Source organism: Pristiophorus japonicus, chromosome 18, assembly GCF_044704955.1.
Source record: "Pristiophorus japonicus isolate sPriJap1 chromosome 18, sPriJap1.hap1, whole genome shotgun sequence".
In the NCBI taxonomy this organism is placed as follows: domain Eukaryota; kingdom Metazoa; phylum Chordata; class Chondrichthyes; family Pristiophoridae; genus Pristiophorus; species Pristiophorus japonicus.
The window spans coordinates 53,914,353-53,935,468 of record NC_091994.1 but is presented as its reverse complement, the minus strand read 5'-3'; the positions used below and the strand labels follow the sequence as shown (position 1 = coordinate 53,935,468).

The window sequence follows — 21,116 nt, the reverse complement described above, 5'->3', positions numbered from 1 at the left end:
CCTGGCTAAGGCTTCCGCCAGAATCAAAGTTAAAATACAGCAAGTTAGCTGAAGGTTCAAGTCAAACAATTTGACCCACTGAAGTGGGAAAGTGCCACATTCATTATGTTGTATTACTGCATGAAGATAGATTGGATTCTAACCGTTGCTTGCTGCCAAGTAAATAAAGCAGCTTAATAATTTGTATCGAGCGGTATTTTCTTGGCCTACCTTCAAAAAGAGTGGAAGCGTAATTTGCAGTTCAGATAAAGGGGTACAATTATTACTTCCGAGCTTAAACTATTGTATAGTTAGATATTAGACATTCCCTAGCGAAGAAGTTTAAGACTGCCTACCAGAGTGACCAGCATTGATGTACCCAAGAGAATAATTAAATTTTAAGAGGCTTTATAAATGAATGTTGTTTATGCACAGCAATTATCTTGAGGACTGGCAGATCCTCAATAGCACTGATCATACTTATTTGGAGACTTTATAAGAACAGGATGGTATTCACTTAAGTAATATGAAGAGACAATAACTTAAACAACATCGAGGACACTTTTGGGATCTGGGAGCACTGGGAAGGGGGTCTTGCAGGACTGGGATGGGGCTTCAGGCACGAACAAGGGGTGCCACATGTCTAGGAGCATGGCAGAGAAGTGGCCCAAGACTGGGATCTAGGGCTATTGAGAAGGGCTTTATCTGGGAGCATGGAGGGAGCAGTGGAAATGTGATTTCTTGCCAAGTTTAAATCTTTTGGGAAAAACAACCAGAGATCAGTTTTTCAACTTTTCCACGAAACAAAAAAAAGCCTCTCAATAAACAATTATTTCCCCCCCCGAACCGTCAACCACCCAATAATCCACAGCTGCTCTAAACATGCATTGTCTGTCTGTGAGCAGTTCAAAATACCAGCAGTTTTTAAGCAAGCATTGTGAATTCAATCTTCAGTTCATTTGTCTTTTGGAAAAAGCAAAGAAACTCTCGAATCAACACATACTCAAAATGGCAGTGTGGATGGAAACTTTGAACTACGCTGGGGAATAATCGCTCATATTCTCCTGTCAAAAGAATGGTAAGGCTAATGGCACTAAATGTTATTTAAACATAAATGGTACAGCAACTTCAGGCAAGGGACAGATGTGCAGGTAAACTGAAATATGCAGAAGTTGCGACTCTCCACCGGGTAGCTTCACGAAAATAGCATCTCGCTGTCTGGCTCGCCATTGAAATACATCATCATAGGCAGTCCCTCGAAACAAGGATGACTTGCTCCACGTCAAAAAGGGATGAACTCACACGTGTTTCAATGAAGGACCTAATATTCCAGATCCCGAACTACATCTTGAAGGGTGGAAGATGCCGGTGCGTGGATTTTCTTTTTAAAAAAACGTGTGGTGGCCGTTGCACACCAGCCATCACACGGGCTTGACAGAGCTAGGTCTTGATCCAGTGGCAAGGATTACCCCAAGACGACTGGAAACCTGTTCTGCTGCACGGACTTAGTGCGCACACATATCGCAGTGTTGGCTGGCGCGTGCTGCCGCTGGGTCCTCGTCTCTTCTGGCCCCGAACTCACACCTCTCCCAGGTGCCGATCACATCCCTCTACATTCTCTCGCCGCTCCTTCGCACGGATCTCGCCGCTCCTGCTGTACCTGCCCACGCTTAGTGCTTTAAATAGTACTGCTGAAGGTTCCTTCCTGCCTATTAGCTCAGCAAGTTGCTGGGTGAATATATTATGTGGCGAGTCAGGCTCTAGAGCAGTCCTATTATTAGAAAGGGGAATTACAACAAGCCTAGTCTAAAGAAAGACTTGCATTTATATATTGCCATTCACTACCACCGGACACCTTTACAGCCAATGAAGTACTTTTGGAGTGTAGTCACTGCCATAACGTGGGAAACATGGCAGCCAACTTGTGCACAGAATGCATAGAATGGCGTGAAGTTGCTATATTTGCATGGTAGATACAAACTAAATTCGCCACAGAAAGTTAAGTCTTGTCCATTCCAGTTTAAGTACCCTTTTAACGACATGGTACGGTCGGGGTGAAGGAGCAGCGAGAGATAATAGAGCGACGTGATAGGGGTTCAGGACAGGCGTGAGCTCAGGGCCAACATGGGCCAGCCCACACTGCGACATGTGCGCGCACTAGTTCCGTGCAGCAGAGCAGATCTCCAGTCGTCTGAGTTAATCTTTGCCACTGGACCAAGACCTAGCTCTGTCAAGCCTGTGTGGTGGCTGGTGTGCAACAGTTACCACATGTTAAAAAAAATCCACGCACAGGCATCTCCCACCAGATATGTAATTCGGGACCGAGAATATCAGGTCCCTCATTGTAACACCTGTGAATTCATCCCTTTTTGGTGTGGAAGCAAGTCATCCTCTATACGAGGGACCGCCTTAGAAGTGTTATTAATTATTGCTAAATAACCTCTCTGGCACTGAAAATTAACGATTACAAATGTGGCCTCATACCTTCAGGTTTTAATTGTTGATTTTTAAATGTAAAATTGAACATGTAATTTTGTTTATACTTTTCCTTTTGGTCCCCTTTTCTCCTTCTTAATCCAATCTTTCTTCCCCTCTGCTTCTGCACCTGATTTGGCACTGAATTCCCCCACTCTAATTTACACTGCCTTCTCAGTCCTTACGCTGTTAATTTCACAATCCTTCAATCCAATTGGTTAAGGAAATAGTTAAAGTGACCCTCAGGAAGAGCAACGGAAGGAAGGTATTGCAGGGGTCCCCTGCGGTCATCTCCCTCCAAAACAGATATACCATTTTGGATACTGTTCAGGGAGGTGGCTCATCAGGGGAAGGCGGCAGCAGCCAAGCTCATGGCACCAAGGGTGACTCTGCTGCACAGGAGGGCAGGAAAAAGAGTGGGAGAGCTATAGCGATAGGGGATTCTATTGTAAGGGGAATAGATAGGCGTTCCTGCGGGCGCAAATGAGACTCCAGGATGGTATGTTGCCTCCCTGGTGCAAGGGTCAAGTATGTCTCGGAGCGGCTGTAGGGCATTCTGGAGGGTGAACAGCCATCTGTCGTGATGCATATAGATACCAACGATAGAGGTAAAAAAGGGAAGAGGTCCTACAAACTGAATTTAGGGAGCTAAGAGTTAAATTAAAAATTAGGACCTTAAAAGGTAGTAATCTCAGGATTGTTACCAGTGCCAAATGCTAGTCAGAGTAGAAATAGGATAGTTCAGATAAATACGTGGCTTGAGGAATGGTGCAAGGGGGAGATATTCAAATTCTTGTGACACTGGAACCAGTACAAACTGGACAGTCTGCACCTGGGCAGGACCGGAATCGATGTTCTAGGCGGAGTGTTTGCTAGTGCTGTTGGGGAGGGTTTAAACTAATATGGCAGGGGGATGGGAATCTATGCAGGGAGGCAGAGGGAAGTAAAAAGGGGGCAGAAGCAAAAGGTAGGAAAGAGAAAAGTAAGAGTGGAGGGCAGAGAAATCAAGGGCAAAAATCAAAAAGGGCACATTACAACATAATTCTAAAAGGACAGTGTTTAAAAAAAAAAAGCCTGAAGGCTCTGAGTCTCAATGCAAGGAGCATTCGTAATAATAGAAACATAGAAAATAGGTGCAGGAGTAGGCCATTCAGCCCTTCTAGCCTGCACCGCCATTCAATGAGTTCATAGCTGAACGTGCAACTTCAGTAATCCATTCCTGCTTTCTCGCCATACCCCTTGATCCCCCTAGTAGTAAGGACTACATCTAACTCCTTTTTGAATATATTTAGTGAATTTGCCTCAACAACTTCCTGTGGTAGAGAATTCCACAGGTTCACCACTCTCTGGGTGAAGAAGTTTCTCCTCATCTCGGTCCTAAAAGGTTAACCCCTTATCCTTAGACTGTGACCCCTGGTTCTGGACTTCCCCAACATTGGGAACATTCTTCCTGCATCTAACTTGTCTAAACCCATCAGAATTTTAAACGTTTCTATGAGATCCCCTCTCATTCTTCTGAACTCCAGTGAATACAAGCCCAGTTGATCCAGTCTTTCTTGATATGTCAGTCCCGCCATCCCCGGAATCAGTCTGGTGAACCTTCGCTGCACTCACTCAATAGCAAGAATGTCCTTCCTCAAGTTAGGAGACCCAAAACTGTACACAATACTCCAGGTGTGGCCTCACCAAGGCCCTGTACAACTGTAGCAACACCTCCCTGCCCCTGTACTCAAATCCCCTCGCTATGAAGGCCAACATGCCATTTGCTTTCTTAACATTATACATTATACATTAATGATTTAGACGAAGGGATTAAATGTAGTATCTCCAAATTTGCGGATGACACTAAGTTGGGTGGCAGTGTGAGCTGCGAGGAGGATGCTATGAGGCTACAGAGTGACTTGGATAGGTTAGGTGAGTGGGCAAATGCGTGGCAGATGAAGTATAATGTGGATAAATGTGAGGTTATCCACTTTGGTGGTAAAAACAGAGAGACAGACTATTATCTGAATGGTGACAGATTAGGAAAAGGGAAGGTGCAACGAGACCTGGGTGTCATGGTACATCAGTCATTGAAGGTTGGCATGCAGGTACAGCAGGCGGTTAAGAAAGCAAATGGCATGTTGGCCTTCATAGCGAGGGGATTTGAGTACAGGGGCAGGGAGGTGTTGCTACAGTTGTACAGGGCCTTGGTGAGGCCACACCTGGAGTATTGTGTACAGTTTTGGTCTCCTAACTTGAGGAAGGACATACTTGCTGTTGAGGGAGTGCAGCGAAGATTCACCAGACTGATTCCCGGGATGGTGGGACTGACCTATCAAGAAAGACTGAATCAACTGGGCTTGTATTCACTGGAGTTCAGAAGAGTGAGAGGGGACCTCATAGAAACGTTTAAAATTCTAACGGGTTTGGACAGGTTGGATGCAGGAAGAATGTTCCCAATGTTGGGGAATTCCAGAACCAGGGGTCACAGTCTAAGGATAAGGGGTAAGCCATTTAGGACCGAGATAAGGAGAAACTTCTTCACCCAGAGAGTGGTGAACCTGTGGAATTCTCTACCACAGGAAGTAGTTGAGGCCAATTCACTAAATATATTCAAAAGGGAGTTAGATGAAGTCCTTAGTACTCGGGGGATCAAGGGGTATGGCGTGAAAGCAGGAAGTGGGTACTGAAGTTTCATGTTCAGCCATGAACTCGTTGAATGGCGGTGCAGGCTAGAAGGGCTGAATGGCCTGCTCCTGCACCTATTTTCTATGTTTCTATGTAACCATCTCCCATACCTGCATGCGAACCTTCAATGACTGATGTACCATGACACCCAGGTCTCGTTGCACCTTCCCTTTTCCTAATCTGTCACCATTCAGATAATAGTCTGTCGCTCTGTTTTTACCACCAAAGTAGATAACCTCACATTTATCCACATTATACTTCATCTGCCATGCATTTGCCCACTCACCTAACCTATCCAAGTCACTCTGCAGCCTCATAGCATCCTCCTCACAGCTCACACTGCCACCCAACTTAGTGTCATCTGCAAATTTGGAGATACTACATTTAATCCCCTCGTCTAAATCATTAATGTACAATGTGAACAGCTGGGGCCCCAGCACAGAACCTTGCGGTACCCCACTAGTCACTCCCTGCCATTTTGAAAAGTACTCATTTACTCCTTGCTTCCTGTCTGCCAACCAGTTCTCAATCCACGTCAGCACACTACCCCCAATCCCATGTACTTTAACTTTGCACAGTAATCTCTTGTGTGGGAACTTGTCGAAAGCCTTCTGAAAGTCCAAATACACCACATCAACTGGTTCTCCCTTGTCCACTCTACTGGAAACATCCTCAAAAAATGCCAGAAGATTTGTCAAGCATGATTTCCCGGTCACAAATCCATGCTGACTTGGACCTATCATGTCGCCTCTTTCCAAATGCGCTGCTATGACATCCTTAATAATTGATTCCATCATTTTACCCACTACCGATGTCAGGCTGACCGGTCTATAAGGTGGATGAATTAACTGTGCAGACAGCTGTTAACGGATATGATGTAATTGGGATTACGGAGACATGGCTCCAGGGTAACCAAGGCTGGGAACTCAATATCCAGGGATATTCAATATTCAGGAAGGATAGACAGAAGGGAAAAGGAGGTGGGGTAGCATTACTGGTTAAAGAGATTAACGCAATAGTAAGGAAGCTTGGATGATGTGGAATCTATATGGGTAGAGCTGCGATACCAAAGGGCAGAAAACATTAGTGGGAGTTGTGTACAGACTACCAAACAGTAGTAACGAGGTTGGGGATGGCATCAAACAGGAAATCAGGGATGTGTGTAATAAAAGTACAGCAGTTATCATGGGTGATTTTAATCTACATATAGATTGGGCTAACCAAACTGGTAGCAATACTGAGGAGGAGGATTTCCTGGAGTGTGTAAGGGAGGAACCAACTAGAGAGCAGGCCATCCTAGACTGGGTCTTGTGTAATGAGAGAGGATTAATTAGCAATCTGGTCGTGCGAGGCCCCTTGGGGAAGAGTGACCATAATATGGTAGAATTCTCCATTAAGATGGAGAGTGACACAGTTAATTCAGAGACTAGGGTCCTGAACTTAAAGGTAACTTTGATGGTATGAGAAGTGAATTGGCTAGGATAGACTGGCGAATGATACTTAAAGGGTTGATGGTGGATAGGCAATGGCACACATTTAAAGATCACATGGATGAACTTCAACAATTGTACATCCCTGTCTGGCGTAAAAATAAAACGGAGAAGGTGGCTCAACCGTGGCTAACAAGGGAAATTAGGGATAGTGTTAAATCCAAGGAAGAGGTATACAAATTGTCAATTTCAAAAGGCTTTTGACAAGATCCCACACAAGAGATTAGTGTGCAAAATTAAGGCACATGGTATTGGGGGTAATGTATTAACGTGGATAGAGAAGTGGTTGGCAGGCAGGAAGCAAAGAGAAGGACATTCTTGCTATTGAGGGAGTGCAGCGAAGGTTCACCAGACTGATTCCCGGGATGGTAGGACTGACATATGAAGAAAGACTGGATCGACTAGGCTTATATTCACTGGAATTTAGAAGAATGAGAGGGGATCTCATAGAAGCATATAAAATTCTGACGGCACTGGACAGGTTAAATGCAGGAAGAATGTTCCCGATGTTGTGGAAGTCTAGAACCAGGGGTCACAGTCTAAGGATAAGGGGTAAGCCATCTAGGACCGAGACGAGGAGAAACTTTTTCACGCAGAGAATTGTGAACCTATGGAATTCTCTACCACAGAAAGTTGTTGAGTCCAGTTCGCTGTATGTATTCAAAAGGGAGTTAGATGTGGCCCTTACGGTTAAAGGGATCAAGGGGTATGAAGAGAAGGCAGGAGTGGGGCACTGAAGTTGCATGATCGAAGGGCCGAATGGCCTGCTCCTGCACATATTTTCTATGCTTCTAAATACATTGCTTGCCATGTTCAGCCTTGGGATGTTTTACTAGGTTAAAGATACCTTGTAAATGCACGTTGTTTTCACTCGGCTCCCAGGTGCCCTGCTTTTCTTGCTGTGACGTTATCAGCTTGCACTTGCAGCAACTTACACACAAAAAAGTAAAAAATGCAAATATGCAAGGACAAGTCCCAACTGTTAGATGCTTCCAGTTAAAGCCCAGGCTTGTGATTCAAGACCGAGGACTTGGAAGTAAAATATTTAATGAAGGCATTAAAAGACAATTCAACTGCTAGAAGAGCAGGAAGGTTATGCTTAAATTGTATAATACTTTGGTTAGGCCACAGCTGGAGTACTGCGTGCAGTTCTGGTCGCTGTATTATAGGAAGGATGTGACTGCACGTTGCAGAGGAGATTTACTAGGATGCTGCCTGGAATGGAGAATCTTAGTTATGAGGACAGATTGGATAGGCTGGATTTGTTCTCATTGGAACAGAGGAGGTTGAGAGGAGACCTCATTGAGGTGTACAAAATATTGAGGGGCCTGGACATCGTGGATAGTAAGGGCCCATTTCCAGTGGTGGAGGGGTCTATTACGAGGGGACATAGTTTTAAAGTGGTTGGAAGGTTTAGAGGGGATGTTTCTTTACGCAGACGGTTGTGGGGATCTGGAACTTGTTGCCCGGAAGAGTGGTGGATGCAGAAACCCTCACCGCTTTTAAGAGATGGTTGGATGGGCACTTAAAGTGCAGTAACCTGCAGGGTTACAGACCTAGAGCTGGTAATTGGGATTAGTCTAGATAACCTTTTGTTGGACGGTGCAGATATAATGCTAAGTACTGCAGGGAATAGAATACGGCCAGGGTGATCTCCTGGACTAGTTTCGATCACCTGGATGGGTTGGAGAGGAATTTTCCCAGACTTTTCCCCCCTAAATTGGCCTGGGTTTTTATCTGGTTTTTGCCTCTTGCAGGAGATCACATGGCTCCGGTTGGGGAGGAGTGGAGAATGTTTCAGTATAAGGGGTGTCGCAGTTGTGTGAGGCGGACTGGTTGGGCTGGGTGTTCTTTGCCTTTCCGTCATTGTTCATAGGTTTATATGTAACCTTTCGGGCTGCTGACCAGTTGCCTTGCGGCTCTTTGTCGGCCAACGCGGACACAATGGGCCAAAATGGCCTCCTTCTGCACTGTAAATTTCTATGTTTCTAACTGGCAAATTTCATATTATTGCAAAATTTCTACGTTTAAAAAAAAGCTTTAAAATTTTATTTTTACCATTAGAAATTTCAACTACTGAGTCAACAATTTATTGAAAATGATGAGTGATTCCATTTGTTCAGCAGTAAACTGACAGTTTGTACAGGAAATATGGACATAGGCATAAATGGGTGACCAACAATACAATAGAAAATATGATGGGCATTATGAAGTTTCATGGACGTTTAATGTTAAATATGCGTGTTCACCACTACACGTTCCTGCCCGTGATGCCTGCCCTTCTCGTTTTTAATTAAATTTTCTAATTACCGAGAGTCTGCGATGCTAGAATACTTCACACAACTGCTTGGACTCTGCATTCAGCTGTAGCCTCTGACTATCAGGTATTGTTGTTGGGGTGGGGGGGGGGGGGCTGTTTTTTCCTGTCTCCAGTGTGTCACCCATCTTGGAGAAGGAAAGACAGACAGTATGAAGAAAGGAAATAGAAACATAGAAAATAGGTGCAGGAGCAGGCCATTCAGCCTTTCTAGCCTGCACCGCCATTCAATGAGTTCATGGCTGAACATGAAACTTCAGTACCCCCTTCCTGCTTTCACGCCATACCCCTTGATCCCCCGAGTAGTAAGGACTTCATCTAACTCCCTTTTGAATATATTTAGTGAATTGGCCTCAACTACTTTCTGTGGTAGAGAATTCCACAGGTTTACCACTCTCTGGCTGAAGAAGTTTCTCCTTATCTCGGTCCTAAATGGCTTACCCCTTATCCTTAGACTGTGACCCCTGGTTCTGGACTTCCCCAACATTGGGAACATTCTTCCTGTATCCAACCTGTCCAAACCCGTCAGAATTTTAAACGTTTCTATGAGGTCCCCTCTCACTCTTCTGAACTCCAGTGAATACAAGCCCAGTTGATCCAGTCTTTCTTGATAGGTCAGTCCCACCATCCCGGGAATCAGTCTGGTGAATCTTCGCTGCACTCCCTCAATAGCAAGAATGTCCTTCCCTAAGTTAGGAGACCAAAACTGTACACAATACTCCAGGTGTGGCCTCACCAAGGCCCTGTACAACTGTAGCAACACCTCCCTGCCCCTGTACTCAAATCCCCTCACTATGAAGGCCAACATGCCATTTGCTTTCTTAACCGCCTGCTGTACCTGCATGCCAACCTTCAATGACTGATGTACCGTGACACCCAGATCTCGTTGCGCCTTCCCTTTTCCTAATCTGTCACCATTCAGATAATAGTCTGTCTCTCTGTTTTTACCACCAAAGTGAATAACCTCACATTTATCCACATTATACTTCATCTGCCACGCATTTGCCCACTCACTTAACCTATCCAAGTCACTCTGCAGCCTCATAGCATCCTCCTCGCAGCTCACACTGCCACCCAACTTAGTGTCATCCGCAAATTTGGAGATACTACATTTAATCCCCTCGTCTAAATCATTAATGTACAATGTAAACAGCTGGGGCCCCAGCACAGAACCCTGCGGTACCCCACTAGTCACTGCCTGCCATTCCGAAAAGTACCCATTTACTCCTACTCTTTGCTTCCTGTCTGACAACAGTTCTCAATCCACGTCAGCACACTACCCCCAATCCCATGTGCTTTAACTTTGCACATTAATCTCCTGTGTGGGACCTTGTCGAAAGCCTTCTGAAAGTCCAAATATACCACATCAACTGGTACTCCTTTGTCCACTTTATTGGAAACATCCTCAAAAAATTCCAGAAGATTTGTCAAGCATGATCTCCCTTTCACAAATCCATGCTGACTTGGACCTATCATGTCACCATTTTCCAAATGCGCTGCTATGACATCCTTAATAATTGATTCCATCATTTTACCCACGACTGAGGTCAGGCTGACCGGTCTATAATTCCCTGCTTTCTCTCTCCCTCCTTTTTTAAAAAGCGGGGTTACATTGGCTACCCTCCACTCCATAGGAACTGATCCAGAGTCAATGGAATGTTGGAAAATGACTGTCAATGCATCCGCTATTTCCAAGGCCACCTCCTTAAGTACTCTGGGATGCAGTCCATCAGGCCCTGGGGATTTATCGGCCTTCAATCCCATCAATTTCCCCAACACAATTTCCCGACGAATAAAGATTTCCCTCAGTTCCTCCTCCTTACTAGACCCTCTGACCACTTTTATATCCGGAAGGTTGTTTGTGTCCTCCTTAGTGAATACTGAACGAAAGTACTTGTTCAATTGGTCTGCCATTTCTTTGTTCCCCGTTATGACTTCCCCTGATTCTGACTGCAGGGGACCTACGTTCGTCTTTACTAACCTTTTTCTCTTTACATACCTATAGAAACTTTTGCAATCCGCCTTAATGTTCCCTGCAAGCTTCTTCTCGTACTCCATTTTCCCTGCCCTAATCAAACCCTTTGTCCTCCTCTGCTGAGTTCTAAATTTCTCCCAGTCCCCAGGTTCGCTGCTATTTCTGGCCAATTTGTATGCCATTTCCTTGGCTTTAATACTATCCCTGATTTCCCTAGATAGCCACGGTTGAGCCACCTTCCCTTTTTTATTTTTACGCCAGACAGGAATGTACAATTGTTGTAATTCATCCATGTGGTCTCTAAATGTCTGCCATTGCCCATCCACAGTCAACCCCTTAACTATCATTAGCCAATCTATCTTAGCCAATTCATGCCTCATACCTTCAAAGTTACCCTTCTTTAAGTTCTGGACCATGGTCTCTGAATTAACTGTTTCATTCTCCATCCTAATGCAGAATTCCACCATATTATGGTCACTCTTCCCCAAGGGGCCTCGCACAATGAGATTGCTTAATTAATCCTCTCTCATTGCACAATACCCAGTCTAAGATGGCCTCCCCTCTAGTTGGTTCCTCGACATATTGGTCTAGAAAACCATCCCTTATGCACTCCAGGAAATCCTCCTCCACCGTATTGCTTCCAGTTTGGCTATGTGCATATTAAAGTCACCCATTATAACTGCTGCACCTTTATTGCATGCACTCCTAATTTCCTGTTTGATGCCCTCCTCAACATCACTACTACTGTTTGGAGGTCTGTACACAACTCCCACTAACTATTTTTGCCCTTTAGTGTTCTGCAGCTCTACCCATATAGATTCCACATCATCCAAGCTAATGTCTTTCCTAACTATTGCATTAATCTCCTCTTTAACCAGCAATGCTACCCCACCTCCTTTTCCTTTTATTCTATCCTTCCTGAATGTTGAATACCCCTGGATGTTGAGTTCCCAGCCCTGATCATCCTGGAGCCACATCTCCGTAATCCCAATCACATCATATTTGTTAACATCTATTTGCACAGTTAATTCATCCACCTTATTGCGGATACTCCTTGCATTAAGACACAAAGCCTTCAGGCTTGCTTTTTTAACACCCTTTGTCCTTCTAGAATTTTGCTGTACAGTGGCCCTTTTTGTTCTTTGCCTTGGGTTTCTCTGCTCTCCACTTTTCCTCATCTCCTTTCTGTCTTTTGCTTTTGCCTCATTTTTGTCTCCCTGCATAGGTTCCCATCCCCCTGCAATATTAGTTTAACTCCTCCCCAACAGCACTAGCAAACACTCCCCCTAGGACATTGGTTCCGGTCCTGCCCAGGTGCAGACCATCCGGTTTGTACTGGTCCCACCTCCCCCAGAACCGGTTCCAATGCCCCAAGAATTTGAATCCCTCCCTGCTGCACCACTGCTCAAGCCATGTATTCATCTGTGCTATCCTGCGATTCCTACTCTGACTAGCACGTGGCACTGGTAGCAATCCCGAGATTACTACTTTTGAGGTCCTACTTTTTAATTTAGCTCCTAGCTCCTTAAATTCTTTTCGTAGGACCTCATCCCTTTTTTTTTTAACCTATGTCGTTGGTACCAATGTGCACCACGACAACTGGCTGTTCTCCCTCCCATTTCAGAATGTCCTGCACCCGCTCCGAGACATCCTTGACCCTTGCACCAGGGAGGCAACATACCATCCTGGAGTCTCGGTTGCGTCCGCAGAAACGCCTATCTATTCCCCTCACCATCGAATCCCCTATCATTGTCGCGCTCCCAATATTTTTCCTGCCCTCCTTTGCAGCAGAGCCACCTACGGTGCCATGAACTTGGCTGCTGCTGCCCTCCCCTGATGAGTCATCCTCCCCAACAGTACTCAAAGCAGTGTATCTGTTTTGCAGGGGGATGACCACAGGGGACCCCTGCACTATCTTTCTTGCACTGCTCTTCCTGCTGGTCTTCCATTCCCTATCTGGCTGTGGACCCTTCTCCTGCGGTAAGACCAACTCACTACACGTGATACTCACGTCATTCTCAGCATCGTGGATGCTCCAGAGTGAATCCACGATGCTGAAGGAAAGCAATTACTTTTTAAGAAGGCACCATTACGTAGGCGATTCAAGTCAATTTGCTCAAAAGAAAATGTCCTACAAGCAGCAATGAGATAAATCACTGGTTTGGTCAAGGGATAAATGAATGATCCTTGGGATGTTTTACGCCTAAATAGGCAGGCAAACGGTTCATTTGAAAGATGACAATGCAACACTCCGAGTACTGGACTGGAGTGTTGCCTAGATTACGTGCTCTCATCCCTGGAATGGAGTTCAAAGCCAGGAGTTCGATGACTGAGCAAATGGCAATAGGAAAAATTAGCACGTATTTGACTTTCAAATCTATTCTTCAGAATTCTTTTTAATAAAGATTTCCATTACAGGATTCCTGGAGTTCGAACACAATCATTGCTTCTCCCTATGCTGCTGCATTTTCATAGGTCCTCTGCACTGCTGCTGGCCACAGGTCTGCTTGCCTTTAGCCCTACTTCGGCCCTAGCCACAGGTCTGCTCTCCTGCCCCAGCTATTTCTATACAAATGCAACTGTGCAACGCTTCTTCTGCGGCTCTGGCACCGCTGCTATTCCATACACCGTGGCCTATTATCTCCATCCTGGCTCCGATGCTGTCACTTTCTTGCACCCCTTAACGGCAGATTTACCTAGTGCTGCTTTTCACCTTCCAAATTGGTCCTCCTGGCCGAAATTCTGTTCCCTCTTCCCTCAGCTGCTCCTGGACTCTGTGTGGCTCCCAATACACCCCAGTCACCCATGCAGTTGCTGCTGATAGTTACCATGAAACCTGGGCTGGTGTGTCAAGCTGCTTTCTCTGATTCTCTTCTTCTCTGGCTTTGGTTAACCCTGTCCTACCGCCCTCACCCCCCATCTATAATCCTGCTCTACTTTCCCCCTTTTCTCTCCAAACCATCACCTAGTAACTAATCTCACTCTGTAGAATTAGGTCGATCCGCAGAGGCTCCAATTTTTCTTTATTATGAAGCAGATCTTTATTTTCATCTCCTGTGTCAACCAAGTACAGGCTTTTCAGACACAAGACCACTGTCTGGTCCTGCAACCACACATCCTCCAGAAACTCCTCCACCTCGGTCACATCGCTGTGTTTGCTCCAGTTCTTGTTCTTGTTAAGCCGCCTGCATGCTCTCAGGTTTTTACTGACCTCTAGCATACCTCACTGATGGTTCCATTATCTTCAGCGCCACACAATCTAAAGACTGCACGTGCATTTTCCCAATCCTGTGCACAACGCCATGGGAGGTCGACTAGTTTAATAACCATATAACAGGTAGAATAAAATTGGTATATCCTATCATATTTTCATGAATACGTTCCATGGAACCTTTTTGCCTGTGAAATCTATTAGATATTTTCCTGTGTTATGACACTATTTGCATGCAGCCGCAGGCTACTACAGTAGAGCATTTTTTTTTTAAACTCACTTTGCCATGTCGATTTTCTGCTGAGTTAAGTAAACAGGAGTATTCCATTTTCCAATATTTTTCTAACTTTTAAGTTTTCCCAGGCCTTAAATGCCTGAAATTTCACTCCCTTCGGTCCTTTGGAAAGGACATCAAGATAGGGGCAATACCAAGCATATTCAAATGGATTGGGGGAAGTATCAACATAGTTCAAGACAAGAGGACAGCAAGTGAGAGGCACATGGTTTGGGTGGCAGCAAGAAAGGTAGGCTGGGACCCAATGAAAGAGGTAAAAATAGGGGGTATTGAAAAAGATATATTGCACGAGATGGACACATAAGGGTTTATCAGAGGGAGGGGCTAGCAGTGCAGTGCAACGAACAATCGGCCAGAACAAAAAATTGTGAATAGGTGGCCTTGAGCGAGAACATGGGATTCAAAGTATAGTGCCACAGTAGATCAATTGCACACACAACTCTTAATATTTAAAACATATTATTAAATCTGCACGTACTTCAGGTCAGCACACTCCCCATTTTTAATGCTTATTTCTATGTTTATAATGGAAATATAAAACTATGGCCAGAAAGTACGACTGCCAAACAACAACTGAATTACATCCACACACCCTGGTCCAATTATTCCCCCATCCTTTAATCCTGCCGCACCCAAGGGCATCATGTGATCTCGATTCCCCATATGCAATGCCAAGGGAAATCCACACAGTATCAGTGAATCTCCTGTGGCTTTAGTCAGAGGAAATAGTGTATCTTTTAAAGCATTAACAAAAAACACAGGTGAGGTTATAGCTTCACCCATGAATTTCACGCATTCTTGTAATTATTGTTTGTAAAGAAAAAGGGTATCAGCACCACTTCTGGAGGAAGGAAAATAGGAGCAATACTATGACTCATTGAAATCAACAGATATGGGACAATAGAGAATCACCCATTGGTTTCAATGGAGCAAGTGGCATAATTGTGACAAAAGAAAACTTAAGGATTGATACACATTCACAATCTACATGTACTGCAAGACATACGTTTACTGAATTACTATTTTTATTCTTTGTGACTCTTCCTGTTTGAATCATTTTGCTCCTTTGTCAATTTTAATTTCTTATACTTTAAGATTATTATATACACTAGATGTCCATTTTGGCATTGCTGTTGCTGATTGGATTCGAAGTGGAAAACAGACAATTAAAATTACAACATAGGAACAAGAGTAGGCCATTCAATGAGATCATGGCAGACCTGTGACCCAACTCCATATATCCTCCTTTGCCCCATATCCCTAATACCTTTGGTTAACAAAAATCTATCAATCTAAGATTTAAAATTAACAATTGATCCAGCATCAATTGCCATTTGCGGAAGAGAGTTCTAAACGTCTACCATCTTTTGCGTGTAGAAATGTTTCCTTATTTCACTCCTGAAAGGCCTGGCTCAAATTTTTTTTTAAGACTATGCCCCATAGTCCTAGACTCCTCAACCAGCAGAAATAGTTTCTCTCTATCTACCCAATCAGTTCCCTTTAATATATTGAAAACTTCAATCAAATCATCACTTACGCATCTAAATTCCAGGGAATACAATCCTAATTTGTGTAATATTGCCTCGGAATTTAATCCTTCGAGTCCAGGCATCATTCTGGCAATCTACACTGCACTCCCACCAAGGCCAATATATTCTTCCTATGGTGTGATGCCCAGAACTGCTCAGTCTAACCAGGGCTTTGCATAGCTGTAGCATAACTTCTATCCCCTCGATTCTAGTCTTGTAGATATTCCGTTGGCCTTTTTGATTATTTTTTGTAACTGTCCATGGCATTTTAATGATCTGTGTACATGGACCCCTCCCCAACTCGCCCTCCTACCACCAAGTCTCTTTGGACCTCTACTGCTAACTAGATTTTCACATTTTTATACTTTTTAGGTCCAAAATGGATGATCTCACATTTGCCTACATTGAAATCCATTCACTTAATGTATCAGTATCTTTGTAATTTTGTGTTTTCATCTACACTGCTTACAATGCTACCTATCTGTGTCATCAACAAACTTGGGAAACGTGGCTTTCTATCCCATCATCTAAGTCATTAATAAATAGTGAATAGTTGAGGCTTCAACACAGATCCTCGAAAGACACCACTAGTCACACCCTGCCAATTAAGAGTACTCGGTCTCCTGCCGCTCAGCCAATTTCCTAACCAAGTCAATAATCTGCCTTCAGTTACAGGTTCTACAAGTACATTCCCACCATGCTTTTAACACACTGCAAGCAGCCAGGAGGCAAAATGTCACTATTTATTTCTCAGAATTCCAAAATGGAACAAAGAAAAGAGCATAGTTAAGGTACAAAGCTCGATATTCTGAGCATTAGAAACACATTTAGAAGAATTAAAAGATCCACGTGCTTTTCTAAACATTCTACAGCATTGCTGTCCAACAGACATGTGGTGAATTGGCAATCCAGATACAGCTAATTGCATTTCCTACATTACAACTATTTTTGTAAAACAATAAATCAAGTGCTCCCCTACTAGAGGCGCACTAGAATCGACAAATTAAAACTTTGGAACAAAAACAAAATTAAAATTTGATTGCCGGGGGCGATGATGCCCTTCGGTCCTTCCGGTGCCCACCTCTTGTGGAAGGCCGCGAGCGTACCGTTGGACACCGCTTTTCCTACATTTCAACAGGGACTACATTTCAACGGTGCTTGTGTTGCTAAATGGCAAGACGAAAAGCAGCGTGCAAGTGTTTTTTGAGCTGTGAGAGTGCTTTACTTCCTTGATTACTGAATGGTGTTAGATGTTTGTTAAATAAATATATACATGAAGTAAATTTACCTGCATTGTGTGAGTGTATGCAAGTGGTTACTGCTAAAATTAATGCATGTGGGTAAAACAGTGCCGCCATAGACACAAAATCTATGGCTAGTCAGCGATTTCTATTGGACAATACTGTTCCAGGGCACTAAACAGTCAGCATGCCATTTGGATATTTATTTATTTAGAGGTTGCACAAAAAAGGGAACCCCTAAAGACACTTAAGGCAAAGAGTAAAACCTGAAGAAAGACAAGATAGAAAGGTTCCAGGTGTGGTCTTTCATTTTTTATACACTTAGCAGGCAAGATAGCATTCAACCATTCCAAAGGAAACTGAAAGCAAAAAAAGATAATGGAGAAATGTAGAAATGGCATCCAGTGCAGAACGACAACGGTAGGAGAGTAAAGCAAACGTGATCCATTAAAAGTAATGTAAATAGGTATTATTTTGAGATATCACCAGGTGAGCAAAATCAGGACATAAGGGAAGAGAGACACATGAAATGCACAGTTGTAAGAAATTATATAGATATTTTTGGTCTTGGCTATTATCTGTATACAACTTGTATGGAATACTTTCTGCTGAACCTTACCAAAGTAGATCCAAAAGTACTTCGAAGAGACCAGATTAAGACTATTTCACAGGCAAGTACTTTTAAAAAAAAATCTAGTTCTTCCTCATGCTTCTCTACATACAAAAAACAGCCTCAAGAGCCGTTGTACTATAAAACATAGGTGATATTAATTAACATTTAGATGCACATCAACATTAATGGGGTTTCACTACAGGAAAGCACAGCAGCACAATAAGAACAGATAAGTTAAAAAAAATTGTGCATCTATTCCTCTAAGTGCCTATAAAAACATACCAATTATTTTGTTTTTTTATTTTGTAAATAAATTAAACGAGTATTATTTTTGAAATGTAGTTTAGATGCCTCTTTCATGCAATTTTGGGTAAACTCACTACTGATTCTTGAATCAAATTAAAAGACTAGTCAAACATTTTACATCAATCTCAGTTCTGGCTGTACAGTTCTGCTCCTAGTATGTTAATCTTCAAATATATTACTATACAATGGATCCTAAAAACAATGCAGCCATCGGTCCTGTCCAATTACCAACCTGTCCGTCTCCAGAATCCTCCTCTTGACCATCATCTGTTCCATCATCCTCTGCTCTCCGACCTACTCCAAGAGTATTAAAAAGCGTCAAGATTTGAATTTTACTAAGGAACATACACAGATCTTGTTTGATTTGCTTATGGTGAATCAGTAGATTGATTTAGGAGTGTTAACAAAATGTGATAGGAAAGAGTACTACAGGAACTTTGAATTAAACTTCTAGGACAGAAATACACACAAGACATTTAATATTAGCAGATCTCCCAAGAGATTGCTCATAGTGAGTCAGAAGGGTGAGATAGAGAAATTGTCACAGGTATAGTGAGTGTTCCACTTACAGGATGTGTGCGATACATATTAGCTACACATACTACCTTTTCCTGATCGCTTTTGTACTTTTCGTCCTGAAGTGTCTGCCGCAATTGGAATTTCATCAGGATTCCCTCCTTCCTCTTCTACTGCCTGAAAACAGAGACCACAGTTATTATAGGAGAAAAGGTAGAAAACTATGGTTATAAAAATATTTTTGGTGATATACAGACATCTAACAAACCATGAGTTAACAATGATGGAGTTAAAATAATTAAACTGGTTTGTTGAAATAACAGTTAGAGGAATCCCACCCAAACATATTTACCAAATGGTAGCGTGCAGGAATTTGATTTCAATTAGGCCTATTAAAATCACCCTATGTACGCCATTACTGACAGAGCCTTTGGCTACTCTGCAATTTTCTTCCGATCTTGCAACCTATCTCCCCACCTTCAAAAGCTCCTTAAATCTCATCTCTGACCACATTCACCGCCTATCCTGACTCATTCTCTCTTCCTGCTCGAATTCTTCAACCCTCTTGTAAAGCATCTTTAGGTGTTTTGTTATGTGTGCACTACTATACCAAGTGATTAAATGTTTAAATCAGGCATTCAGATTGGAAAACTTGCCAGATTTACATTAGCTCAGATGTAATCTCCTGCATCTGCCCCCACTCCATCATAGAAATTGCTTTTTGATACTCCCCAAATCAGCAACCTTGGAGAAAACCATTTACAGCGCAAAAAAAGTGAAATTCCAAGATGTGGCTGAAAATAACCAATATTAGAAAAAATTATGCAGTGTAATTACTGCAAAGGAGGTAAGTCACTGCAACCAAATTTTGCTTGTATTTAGTGTTGTTAATTTGGCTTTGTATACAACGTGTAGTTATATAGCACCTTTAACATAGTAAAACGTCCAAAGATGGTTAAGTTACATAACAAATTACTTTTTATTTAGACAGACAATCCTTTCAATTCATGAACATTTCTTTTAATGGTGAGATTTTCTAACTGGTGTGAAATACTACAATGGTTATTATAAACTACTAATTAAATTTTTTTTGTGTTTAATCTCGAGCATTGCTATACCCCTGTGACTTTGGTGGAGTCAGCCATTTTGGCGTTTGCATGAATGGAAGAGACCATGTTTACACCTACTTTTGTAATTCAGGCTACGGGAATTAGAAAATAATTAATACTCGGTTTAGAGGCGGACTCAGGTAACTTAATCAACAATTTCCCTAAAATATACTTAAGTTGAAGTCCTCGTGCGACACCAATAATCAACGAATTTACTGAAAACGGCATATAATTCGGCCCTTTGGCACGTGTTATTATCTCAACCATATTTATTGTACTTTATAAATTCCCGAATAATCTATAGTCCTTTAGATCAAGAACTAGGAATGGGGTCCAATTTTGTCCCAGAAACCACGTGGCATGATTGCGGACAAAAAAAAAGCACTCTAGCGAGAACCTTTTCTTGGAATTTTCATTACCAAAATGGAGCAGCGCCGATTTAAAGGTTCAGAATGCGGGGAGTCAGCGCGGGCCTAAATACAAGGGCAGCATTGATGGAAATTTTTACCACAAATTTTAGACGAAAGATTTAGGTGCAAGAGAAGTGTTGGACTGGAGCTGACAATATTAGTTAAAATTTTACTGAAAACCCGATCAATAAAAACATTAGTTTGGAGGAAGGATTGGGATTTTACGGATAAAGAATTTGATGTTGAGGACAACGCGGGGGAAAAGGGCGGCAGCTAAAAACAAAACGCGATTCCGCCGCAAATCGAATGCCGAGGAGATAATCAGATCTATGGCCTCGTCCAGCAGACCAGGTTCTCACAGCGGATGTGAGGGGGAAGGAGCGGGAGAATGGACGGGGATACCACTAGACCTGCGAGGCTATCGACTGACTGACCATCGGCCTGGTGACAAGGCCCGGCGATGGGCAGCGCGCCGCCCAAGGCCTCCCTCACCTTGCGGAGACGATCCACCAGGATACTCTTGTTGCCGCCGATGTCGAGGTTCCTCTTCTTCAGCTGCGCTTTCAGGTCCACCACCCTGAGCTCGGTGATCTTACGCAACTCCTCCACCGCCGCCGGGGCCACAGTCGCATTCTCTGCCGCCATCACCGCGATCCTTGCTGCAGCACAACAAGTCGACAAAATGGCGCCGCCTGCTTCAAGGGGAAACCGGCGTCGCCGCGCACTGCGCAGGCGCCAAGAGGCAACGGCCGCGCACGCGCACTGCCGCCCGACTGAAGAATGTTCTAGAACAGGTAGAGTGGGCAGGCACCGTGGGCAAGGCTCGAGATTCACCATCGCCCGTCGAGGAGGAGGAGGAGGAGTTGGCAATTTGCCTCATTCACGGGCTGGCAGCGGTTTGAATCCGTCATTAATTCCGAGACGGACCGCCGAGGTCGAAGCTCCATGGGCGGGATGTTGAGGGGAATGGCGAGGTGGTG

At 43.6% G+C, this 21,116-nt stretch overlaps 1 protein-coding gene across 4 annotated transcripts in view; it reads right to left on the bottom strand.

Annotated features, from left to right (window-relative positions):
* The window catches only part of LOC139228735 (scaffold attachment factor B1-like), a 70,329-nt gene extending 49,464 nt beyond the window's left edge, over positions 1 to 20,865 (bottom strand). For 3 of the 4 annotated variants that reach the window (XM_070860041.1, XM_070860045.1, XM_070860044.1), the window contains exons 1-3: positions 20,629 to 20,865; positions 18,707 to 18,794; positions 18,334 to 18,398 (exon numbers count right to left, since the gene is read on the bottom strand). In XM_070860041.1, coding sequence (XP_070716142.1) covers positions 18,334 to 18,398; positions 18,707 to 18,794; positions 20,629 to 20,781 — 306 coding nt within the window. In that variant the 5' untranslated portion in view covers positions 20,782 to 20,865. The remainder of the gene's footprint in view (positions 1 to 18,333; positions 18,399 to 18,706; positions 18,795 to 20,628) is intronic. The other variant, XM_070860043.1, reaches the window with a different exon arrangement.
* Positions 20,866 to 21,116: the final 251 nt, after the last annotated feature.